General features: G+C 41.5%; 1 protein-coding gene across 1 annotated transcript; it reads left to right on the forward strand.

Annotated features, from left to right (window-relative positions):
• Window positions 1-5,366: 5,366 nt before the first annotated feature.
• On the forward strand, window positions 5,367-10,060 carry LOC147615704 (pentatricopeptide repeat-containing protein At3g09040, mitochondrial-like). Its single transcript, XM_086778268.1, has one exon. The coding sequence runs from the start codon at window positions 5,523-5,525 to the stop codon at window positions 8,658-8,660; it is 3,138 nt and encodes a 1,045-aa protein (XP_086634394.1). The 5' UTR covers window positions 5,367-5,522; the 3' UTR covers window positions 8,661-10,060.
• The last annotated feature ends 2,000 nt before the right edge of the window (window positions 10,061-12,060 follow it).

Raw genomic sequence — 12,060 nt, forward strand, 5'->3', positions numbered from 1 at the left:
CTTGATACTTGGAATAAAAAGTATCTTTTGAAGACAAAGGTCCTCACCACTAGCAGTAGTAAGGTGAATCTCACCAATACCCTTTGACTGGATATAAGGCATTCTTGGCATACATAACAGTGTGTCTATCCTACACAGATTCCATATTATGAACAACACTTCTTTGAGAAGTAATGTGCTTAGAAGCAGCACTGTCAAGATACCAACTGTCTAAAGAAGGAGTTGTACTTGCAGTGAGACATGAATCAAGGTCAGGATTAAAGCTGCAAATTCTCATAAGTGAGAAGTCTTCAAGGACAACATTAGCAAAGTCCTCTTTCTTGGCACTCTGGTGGTCTAGGTCAGAACTGGTATAACCTTTGTTAGATTTCTTTTTCTTCTTTTCTGTAGCTTGAAATTTATAGCACTATTCAAGTGCATGGCTAGGCTTCTTATAATACCGGCAAGTAACATTCTTTGGCTTCTTGTTGGAATCATCCTGTCTCATAAGAGTTGCTTGAATTATTCTTCCACTATAACTTCTTGCCTTTGTCCTTGATGACAAGAGCCCGACCACTGCTAGAACTTATAAATGCATTTATTCTAGACTACAACTCATGCGACAATCAACTCTTGACAGATAAAGTAATTAATGCCAAAGCTTGTGTATTATTAGAATCCCATCTTCTTTGATAAGTAGTAATCTAAGGGGCATGTGTATAGGTCTATTAGCCTTGACCTTATTAAGGATTAGTAGGAGCAATGGTGCCAGGGTGAGGCTTATTGCCCTTGACAAAACCATATAAACCCTTGGCAAAATGGTATTTCTGACCATGAAACTCTAGAGGAAGTACATTGGCCCATCTAACTTGGCTTATTTTGAAAGAATTCCAAATAAATCATTGGACGTGTTGGTTGCCAAACCTGACTACTATTGAATCTGAGAAAGAGAGATACTAAAAATAGCTTAAAATGAAGTCACCAGATATGTTGATGATGACTGATCTATCACTCTAGTGAAAATCTATAGTTGAATCAAGGACGAATGAAGTCTATAATTGAATCGGATAATTAAAGTCCTGGATCATATAATTGTTGAAGTGCAGTTAAAGTAGACGATTGAAGTGCAGTTAAAGTAGATGATTGAAGTCCTGGATCGGACAATTGTTGAAGTACAATCGAGCAATCAAACTATACGATTGAAGAAGCTAAATTGCTCGATCGAAGAAGTCAAATTGTCGATCAAAAAAGTTGAATTGCTGGTCGAAAGATTGAATATGACGATCGAAGAAATGCTGGATTGCCAATTGAACTAGTCTTTAATTGCATAATTGAATCGCATGACTTATGTAGGAATCTGATGATCAAAGAAGTTGGATCATGACCGATCAAATTGTGGACTTGGTCATCGTGGGCGATTACAAAGATTGGATGGCAGATTGAACTAGATCTAAATCAGTGATTGCAAAGATTGGATTAGGGTGATTGAATTGCACTTGGTCGTGTGACAATTACAAAAACTTATTCTAGTTAAAGCTTGTTGCTGCTTGTGAAAGAAGCTATGAAAGCTGATAGAGCTACTTCCTATGAAAGATATTGTTTGAGAGCTCTAAACGTGTGGAGGCTTTAAAGTGAAATCAAAGCAAGCTTCAATGGAAGCTCTTAAAAACACCAAATACTTGATGATGGATTTGATACCACTATTAGCTCACAATGGAGATGAACTCTCTCTCTCTCTCTCTCTCACACACACACTGCTCAATATGACAAGAACACAAGGGTGTAGAGTGTGAGAGAGAATGGCTAGCCTAAAGGGGAGAGAGATCAAGATCTTTGTGAGTACAAAGGATAAATTACAAATGAGTAGCAACTCTAAACAATGGATGTGGATATACTAGCTAATCGTAAGGTGTCTGTTCACACTTGGATGGCCATGGGAAAAAACTCGGTGGAAAAAAGTGCCCATGACATCAATACATGGCCTTATTGTAGTATTACCAAAAATATGTACTGTTACTCCTTTTCCGAACACTCTTTGTAATCCCCACCCTAGCTTATATGTTTTACATTGTATATGGCCAAAGGCCCACTGTTGTAAATGAAAGTCGGCCATATAAGGTTTGAATATGTAATGGAACATGTTTTGGGCACCCCATAAGTGTGGGTGATCGGGGAAAAGCTACAATGATATATAAGTGACTTATGGAAGTGTATAAAGACACCTTTCTTGGTAATACAATCCACATTGAGCTCTAGCTTGGAGAGCTTTTCTACTTGCCTTGTCTTGTGATTTCTTGTCTTTTCATGCTTCCATATCTTGCTTGTCTTTGGCTATTTGCCTTGTCTTGTGATTTCTTATCTTTTCATGCTTCCATATCTTGCTTGTCTTTGACTATAAGTCTTGTTAACTTGCTTACATGTTTTGTGTGAGTGTGTGTGTGTTCATGTTGAGAGCTTGATGCCTACATGATTCTTGTCTTGTGATTAGCTAGTTGTGGAGAGTGAGATATTGAGAGATAGTGATAGTGATGGTGTAGGTGGAGAGAACGCTTTTTAGCTTCCCTCTCTTGTGAGATTGGATTGCAAGGAGTTCAAGCTTCCCTCTCTTCCATATCTTGCTTGTCTTTTCCTATTAGTCTTATTCACTTGCATGCATGCTTGTGTGAGTGTGTGTGTGTACATGTTGAGAGCTTGATGCTTACATGATTCTTGTCTTGTGATTAGCTAGTTGTGGAGAGGGAGAGATTGAGAGAGAGAGAGAGAGAGATGTTGTAGGTGGAGAGAAAGCTTTCTAGCTTCCCTCTCTTATGATTATAGTCTTGTGTGATTAGCTAGTTGTGGAGAGAGAGAGATTGAGAGAGAGAGAGAGATAGTGTAGGTGGAGAGAAAGCTTTTTAGCTTCCCTCTCTCTTATGATTGTTGTCTTGTGATTAGCTAGTTGTGGAGAGTGAGAGATTGAGAGAGAGAGATAGTGTAGGTGGATAAAAAGCTTTCTAGCTTCCCTCTCTTATGAGATTGGATTGCAAGGAGTCTAAGCAATTAGATTGGTAGAGCTTGAGGGTTTAACACCTCTTGAGGCTTTTATTCCCATGATCAATGTGCTTTCACACTTTAGACGAATATATATATATATATGTATGTATGTATATATGTATGTATGTATGTATGTATGTATGAGAGAGAGAGAGAGAGAGTACAACTATGTGAAAGTTTGGTGAAGCTAAACCTAACGGTTAACCTAGCCTCTTCCTATTTATGAAGCATGCACAACGTTAAAAAAAAATACAAAAACTAGAGTATTAATAAACGGCTAGGCAGCTTTCCAAGAAATTGTGACACATTTGTACATCGTTGACCAAAGTCAAAGTTGCTTGTTGATGAAATTAAACAAATGCTATAGCTAAAATATATGGCTAATTGAGTTATAGCCTTGATGCATATGAGTCACCAAAGGTTAAAAAAACCATGTGTTATGAGTGATGAGGTCTAGCCATCGATTAGAATTGTTGCAAAGAGCATGGGAGCCTTTGCATAAGTTTATTTTACCATTCTCTAAAGAGTAGAAATGGGTGAAGAAAGCTCTCGATGAAGTAGATTGGACCCACCATAGGACCCCTTCTAGGGCTTTTTCACGCGAGTCCCCCAACCTAAAGGTATCCGATTGCTATTTTTAGTTTATTAGGAGTCAACGAGTTCCAGCTTGGGCTACCCTACCCAAACGAATGGACCCAGGTTCAAACCCTAACATCCATGGTGTGTGAGTGGTGCAATGCCTGGTTTTCAAGCCTTAGACAATGGGACAGATGGTGTGCTCACAAGATGTCAATTTTGAGCTGATCACCTGGAGTCTCAGAACGAGCTTGCTCGTTTTTGACCCCGGCTCGAAAAACAAAACAAAAAGCTGGTCACCCGCCGCCATGTGTAAACAGGCTCTTATTAGTTGCATAATAGAATAGGAAGAGGAAAATTAAGGGTTAAAAAAAAACAATGCTTATTGATGAGTTCATACTTCCGTTGTTGACTATGCTTATTGTGAAGCTACAACTTCTCTAAATAAGAGGCGTCATTGTTGGGGAATAGAACTAGTCCTATAGTGGATTTGGAGCATTGTGTTGATCCATTTGTTTTAGTTTGTCCATGAGTTGCAAAACTTGTGGTAGAATGATTGAGTGTTGACTTGGAGGGATTATTGTGGTGTGAAGTGAGGACTTTTGTGTGGTTTTTGCAACTTTAACCATCTTCTTTTCTTTTGTTTTCTTCTTTTTTGATCAATGGGTGTTGGAGAACGAAGGACAACCCTCAAGTGCTTGAACCACAACCTTCCTAGGTATCAATTTCATCGTCAATTACTTCAATTTTGTCTAAATTTTGCATAATTAGCTAATTAGAAACTTTTAATTACTTCAATTTTGTCTAACTTTTGCTTAATTATGCTAATTAGGAACTTTTAATTCTTGTAAAAATTCTTAATTTTTTAGTGTTTAGATCTAGACTTGGCACTTGACTTGAGCTCTTTTAAGCTTTGTTACCACACACACACACACACACAGATATGTATATATATATATATATATATATATATATGTATGTATGAGAGAGAGAGAGAGAGAGAGAGAGAGAGAGAGAGAGAGAATATAGCTATGTGAAAATTTGGTGAAGCTTAACCTAATGGCTAACCTGGCCTCTTCCTATTTATGAAGCATGCACGACGGCAAAAAAAATACAAAAACTTATCCATAGCACTAGAGTATTAATAAACGGCTAGGCAGCTTTCCAAGAAATTGTGATACATTTGTACATCGTTGACCAAAGTCAAAGTTGTTTATTGATGAAATTAAACAAATGCTATAGCTAAAATATATGGCTAATTGAGTTATAGCCTTGATGTGTATGAGTCACCAAAGGTTAAAAAAACCATGTGTTATGAGTGATGAGGTCTAGCCACATCAATTAGAATTGTTGCAAAGAGTATGGGAGCCTTTGCATAAAGTTTATTTTACCATTCCCTAAAGGGTAGAAATGGGTGAAGCAATCTCGGTGAGGCAGATTGGACCCACCATAGGACCCCTTCTAAGGGCTTTTTCACGCGAGTCCAACCTAAAGGTATCCGATTGCTATTTTTCGTTTATTAGGAGTCAACGAGTTCTAGCCCGGGCTACCCTACCCAAACGAATGGACCCAGGTTCAAACCCTAACATCCATGGTGTGTGAGAGTGGTGCAATGCTTGCATTGCATCCCCTGAAAGGGTATAAAGGTTCCGCCTACACAAAAAGTGGCATAGCCACTGGTTTTCAAGCCGTAGACAATGGGACAGATGGTGTGCTCACAAGATGTCAATTTTGAGCTGGAGTCTCACAACGAGCTTGCTCGTTTCTGACCCCGGCTCGAAAAACAAAACAAAAAGCTGATCACCCGCCACGTGTGAATAGGCTCTTATTAGTTGCATAATAGAATTAAGGGTTAAAAAAAAAACAGTAGGACCTAACAGAGTATGTGCTCAAATACAGGTAGTACAGCATGTGTTAACTGATCAGTAAATCGCATGTCTACATGTATGTACGCATGTGTGTATGCATGTATGTATTCAGACAGCAGGGACTCGCCTCCCCTGGAATGCCTTGGTCCGGCTCTGCGTGCTATCATCCATCATCATGCTGAGCTTGAAGGAGGATCTTGCTTCTTTTGTATGGACGGCAGAGCCGCCGCTTCAGTCGAGCACTTTGTCTCGCTTTTGCTGAACTGCAGGAAAGGGAAAAGCCTAACGCATGCAAAGCAGGTGCATATGCACATCTCCTATCATGGGTTGGAAGCTCATGTAGTGCTTGGGAACTATCTGGTCCCTATGTATGTGGAATGCGGAAGCATGCTTGATTCCCTGCATGTATTTGACAGGTTAGTTCATCGAAATGAGTTCTCTTGGACCTCTCTTATACAAGGGTATGTTGAACATGGGGAACTCGAGCATGCCCTTGTTTTGTTTCAGAGTATGCAGAAGAACAATGTGCATCCTAGCAATTACACATTTGTTGCTGTTGTGAAGGCTTGTGCCCAGCTGAAATTCATGGAAAGAGGCCAAGACGTACATTCAGAGATTGCGAAAAAGGGGTTCGACACAGATCCCTTTGTTGGCAACACTTTAGTGGATTTGTATGCCAAGTGTGGCTCGCTTGCAGAAGCTCAGAAAGTGTTTGACCTGCTACCAACTCAAATTGTTGTCTCATGGAACACGCTTATCACCGGGTATTCTGAATATGGGCTCGGTAAAGAGGCGTTGGAATGTTTGGACCAGATGCAATCTAAGGGCGCATTGCCAAATGCTATCACTTTTATTTGCAGCTTGAAAGCATGTGGCAGCCTTCTAGCAACAATGAGAGGCCAAGAAATACATGGTGATATTGTGAAAGAGGGACTCGAAAGAGATCCTTCTGTTGGGACCACCTTAGTGGATATGTATGCCAAATGCGGCTTACATGTGGAAGCGCAAGTACTAATTGACCAGCTCTCGGCTCAAAACAATGTGTCATGGAACGCGCTCATCACAGGGTATGTTGAGTATGGGCTTGGCGAGGAAGCCCTCAACTGTCTGGAACAGATGCAACTTGAGGGTGTGTTTCCAAGTGCTGTTACATTTGTTTGCAGCTTGAGAGCATGCAGCATCACCCGAGCCTTAGATAGGGGTCGAGAAATACATGCTGAGATTGCCAAAGTAGGGCTCCATAGAGTTCCTTCTGTTGGCAATAGCTTGACAGATATGTATGCAAAGTGCGGATCGATTGAGGAAGCACGAAAAGTGTTTGATAAGCTGCCGGCTAGATGCATTGTGTCGTGGACTGCACTTATTGCAGGCTATGCTGAACATGGGCTCGATGAAGACGCCCTTAATTGCTTAGAACAGATGCAGCTAGAGGGATTGCCTCCGGATGCTGCCACGTACGTTTGTAGCTTGAAAGCTTGTGGGAGCTTTGAGGCTGCATGCACGGGCCAAGAAATACATGCTATGATTCTGAAAAAGGGGTTTGAGAAGAACCTTTTTGTTGGCAGCACACTGATGGATATGTATGTCAAGGGTGGCTCACTTGCAGAAGCGCAGAAAGTCTTCGACCACCTGCCATCCCGAAACCTGGTTTCATGGAACACCCTTATGACCGGGTATACTGAACAAGGGCTAGTCAAGGAGTCACTCAACTGTTTTGAACAAATGCAGCTTGAGGGCATGCTTCCAGATGCTGCCACATTTATTTGCAGCTTGAAAGCTTGTGGCAGTGCGGGAGACCCTGGCAGGGGACGACAAGTACATGCGCACATTCTCAAAAAAGGACTTGAAACAGCCCCTTTTGTTGGCAATAGCGTGGTGGACATGTATGCCAAATGTGGCTTCCTTGTAGAAGCACAGGATGTGTTTGACCTGCTGCCAGTGCAGAGCATAGTCTCATGGAACACGATTATCACAGGTTTTTCTGAACATGGACTTGGTGAAGAAGTGCTGAAACGTGTTGAACAAATGCAACTGGAGGGTGTGTCCTTGGATGCTACCACATTCGTTTGTAGCTTGAAAATTTGTGGCAATACAGAAGCCACTGTTTGGGGCCAAAAACTGCATGTAGAGATAGTTATGAAGGGATTGGAGAGACATCCCTTTGTTGGAAGTGCTTTGGTGGATATGTATGCCAATTGTGGGCTGGTCATGGAAGCACAGGAGCTGTTTGATCGGTTGCCAGTTCAAAATGTCGTTTTATGGACAGCACTTATTGCAGGGTATGCTGAACACGGATTTGGTGTGGAAGCTCTGGAATGTTTGGAAAGGATGCAATTGGATGGTGTTTTGCCAAACATTATCACGTATGCTTGCAGCTTGAAAGCTTGTGGCAACATATCAGCCATAATCAAGGGCCAAGAACTACACAATCAGATTGCCAAAGAGGGATTGCTAAGTTTTTGGACAGACATGAACACGGAATGTGGAAGCATTATCCGTCTTCAAGCAGACAAAGATGTTAGACCTGAAGATATGGAAGTACTACTTACCAATGCTCTTATTGACATGTACTGCAAGTGTGGGAGTATGGCAGATGCTCAGAAGGTGTTTGATCAGATAATTGTAGTGGACCCCATGATATGGAATGCATTAATGACAGGATATGCGCGGCAAGGAGAGAGTGAACTTGTATTCCATCTTTTTGATAGAGGGAGAACACAAGGTATAAAGCCAAACGGTGTCACGTTTCTTAGCATTCTCTGTGTATGCAGTCATGGAGGTCTTGTGGGAACAGGGCAGAAATACTTTGAGGCTATGAAGAAAGAGTACTGCATATCTCCGACACTTGAGCATTACAATTGCATGGTTGATCTCCTTAGTCGTGCAGGCCAACTCCATGAGGCCGTAGTGATGCTGGAGAAGATGCCTTTTCAACCTGATCTTGTAACGTGGAGTACCTTGCTGGGTGCTTGCCAGAACTGGGGTAATGTTGAGCTTGGTATACAGTCCTTTGAATGGGTGGCAAGGCTTGATGAAAACAATGCTGCAGCATTCATTGTTATGTCCAACATATATGCAGATGCTGACATGTGGGAAGATGCAAAGAGGATTGAAGCATTGATACAAGTGTTGAAGGGGCCAGGCAATGGTTGGATTGAGAGTGCGAGAAGTATCCATTCATGTTTCAATCATCTTTTTACATAGAGGGCGGTATGTACAGACACATGCAAATGCAAGTCAAGTGCATGCTTCATGCTCAGGGCAGATACAGAACAGGAACCCGCCTGTTCCAGTCTGGGTAGGGACTCTCTGCTATATTACTAGAGGGGTGGGTTGTTCAAGGAAAGAAAGCCACCCAGTTGTGTGGGTCCTCAGGGCAGTGGTGTGAGTCCTCCAATGCAGCCCCACAATTCTGTAGTGCGGCTTCACATTGATCAGACCAGCAATGACCCATCCTGTTGTGTTTTCGGGGAAGAGTGTCTGTCCATCCACAAAAGGATGACGGGCATGTTCTTGCATCACAGTCAGCAACTCCAGGCACAACTCCAGGCACAGGCAGGATGAATGTGTGTGTAAAGCCCCTGAGTGCTCATCATTCAAATTTGTACCCTTGAGATTGATTAGTGGGAAGGCGAAGTTGGGGAGGCGCATCCTACCTCCGTCCTACCTGAAGGTGACTGGGACACAAGGAAGCGTACAAGAGGCAAACCACCTTGAGAAACTATGGAAGAGGCTCAGCAAGGTAGTCGCTGGGGCTGGACGTGGGTGAAGGTTAATGAGGAGATTGTTTGTGAAACAGCTAGTGATGGCCTTGTAAAACAACCAGCATAACTCTAGCCAATCAACAGGGGAAGTGGCCTACAATTTTAACAAATTTACAGCAAGCACATTTTTGGTTGACGGGAGCTGATGGCATTGAGATGGCCAGCACACCTGGCTGGTGGGGGCCAATGACCTGAGGTAGCAAGCATCTTTGTCCAATAAGGAGCAAGTAGTGTTCACCTTGAGGCCGTTGGCAATAAAGTGAAATGTCCCTGACTAGTGCTTTTGGTCATAGTACGTCTGGCTCGTGCCTTTGGCCATTGAGTAGCAAGCACCTCTGCCCAATCAATATTGAGCAACAAATGGCAAACATGTCAACAGTGAATTGAGAATTCAGGTGGTGTTGGCACACAAACCCTATTACACAATGGGGCTATAACATCACTCAAAGCAAGACATTTATATAGCAGAAGATCTATGGTTATGTCACTAGAAGTGTTGCACTCAACAAGTTGCCAACCAACACACACATATTAAGTGTTGCTAAGCAACACAACCAAGTTATAGCCAGGTACATTTTCTGTATCATTTAAAAAGACATAAGAGCCTCAACACACACTAAGATGTGGTGTGCTGAGGTTATGCAAAGAGAATTAAAGGGGGGGGGGAAGGACATAAAATCCAATTATAATAGATTGATATCTCATCTTCCATCTCTAATGAGGAGGAAATAATTCTGTTTTACATACCCTATTGAGCGAGCCAACCACATGATATAAGATATCGAGATTAAGCCAGAAGGCTTTCCTTTCAAGCAATTAACTCAAAGAAACTATCAACAAGAGAAGTGACCTCTAGAGAGAGAAGAAGAAGAGAGCATATAAAGGGGTTTTAAGAACAATTTCTTGATGGGCGAATAGCACATGCCAACAATTGGTCTCACCAAACCAGGAAAATTATCAAAGATGTCATCAATGATTGGGCTTGAAAGATCAATGACAAAATTGTCAAAGTGACTCCAAAAGAACTTTGTACCTCACAATGATGCTTTTTTATTTTATTTTTATTTTCATTTTTTTGCATGTGAGACAAATAGTGGAACCTTTACCACATAGAGGGAAAATTGAAAGAGCATATAAGCATATATCAGTAAAGCATATTCCATATTGTAAAAAATGCATGGAATTGAAAGGTTGCATAGTTTTTTGTTTTGTTTACGTGAATGTACCTAGAGAAAGTTCAAAAAATCAAGATACAAGGCAATGATAGCATTGGCTAAAAGGTCTTTAGACATAAAGAGCCATAAATGGTAGAGAGAGCTACTCAAGTCAAGAGGTTACTTTAGACTTATCGAAAGTATACTTTAGCCTTGTCGAAGCATGTGTCATTGGGCCTTGCCTTAAAGTCGTGATTACAACTTCCCGATGTGGGTGCGCTCGCTCGTTGATCGTACTCTCACTTCGTTGTCACATATGAATGCTCTTTTGTCAATGGGGTGAAGGAAGAGCCTCTTTATGAAAGGTATGAAGGAAGAGCTCTTTATGCCTAGATGGAGGCAAAAGAGAGAGCTTTCATGATGGTTCTCTCTCACAAAAGGTGGGGGAAGAAGAAGAAGCAAGTGTAAGAGAGAACCTACAAGTAAACCTATCTAGCATGCATCCATCAAGCAAGCAAGACCCAATAATATACATACAAGCAAGAATAGAGAAGAGAAGATCTCACTAGTGTTCTATTGTATGTTGTGTATTGCTTATTGTAAAAAATGACTTATATACAAGAGACTAGTTTTCAACTAGGCCGACTAAAGCAAGTATGGACATGGAGTCCGTAGACTTTCCAAGGTAAGGGCGATTTATATGTTCCAACATCATCTTACAAAAGATAAGGGCGATTTATATGTTCCAACATCATCGAGTGGATAAGATGGCAATGCGCCTTATGATAAGTTGGGTGGTTATTGAAACCATTTTAACCAACAAAGTGGTTAACATACCCTCCTTCCTAGTGGTGACCACACCCTCACGTTTGCTAAATCGGTGGTAAAGTTACTGTTGGGGTGGAAATGTATGGTCCAAGATACACCATGAATTTGGTGTATGCGATTAAGTGGTATGGTTCAGGATTAATCCACAACCGGATGTAGGGCATATTAGTGATAAGATTTGGGTAGTCGATAGATAACTTGTCGAGGTGGCATGAAAGGTATAGGTGATGTAGAAGTTCTTCATGCAAGGCCTTCTTTTCCTGTGGAAATGGCGAGGACCCTTCAAAATTAGGTAGATATTGGAAATGGTCCGCACCCTGTGTGAGTGGTGGAATGAGCGTGTCATGACCACCATGAAATGATTTGCATGGGTAGATGGTAGTCTGGGATGTCTTGGTACGTGAGATGATATTATGTTTAGATCTCATAGGGTGACGCTTAGAGATTAGTCATAAGCTAAGGAGAGGTTACATTGGCATTAAATTAAAGTCAAAGCAAAGGTTCCATGCTTTGAAGCTCTTTGGAGGTACTTGCAAGGTCAAGAATTCTCTAGGTGATGGGTTGTATCATGGCCTAGGCTTGTGTCCCCGCCATGGTTTCCCCATCCAGAGATGTTCCTGGAGGGTTGGTGTTGAGAAAATTAATTACAGGGGCATGTGTGCATGCATACTGTGAGGTGTGAGATGCGAAAAAAAATTATGATCCCCATAATGAAATATGGAGGTAACGTGCATGGACAAAGGACGGAAGGTGTGACTTTGTGTGTATAGTGTCAAATGGTGCTTTCTTAAAGCCACGATATTATTGTTGATGCAGTGTCTCTTCATAGTGTTTGTCTTGGTGATGCTTTCTCTTCTT

The sequence above is a fragment of the Cibotium barometz genome, chromosome 39, assembly GCF_041138505.1.
Source record: "Cibotium barometz isolate CiBa-2024 chromosome 39, ASM4113850v1, whole genome shotgun sequence".
Taxonomy (NCBI): domain Eukaryota; kingdom Viridiplantae; phylum Streptophyta; class Polypodiopsida; order Cyatheales; family Cibotiaceae; genus Cibotium; species Cibotium barometz.

Excerpts from the sequence above, each read along its gene's own strand:
- LOC147615704 (XM_086778268.1), top strand. The coding sequence starts at position 5,523 with ATGTCTACATGTATGTACGCATGTGTGTATGCATGTATGTATTCAGAC.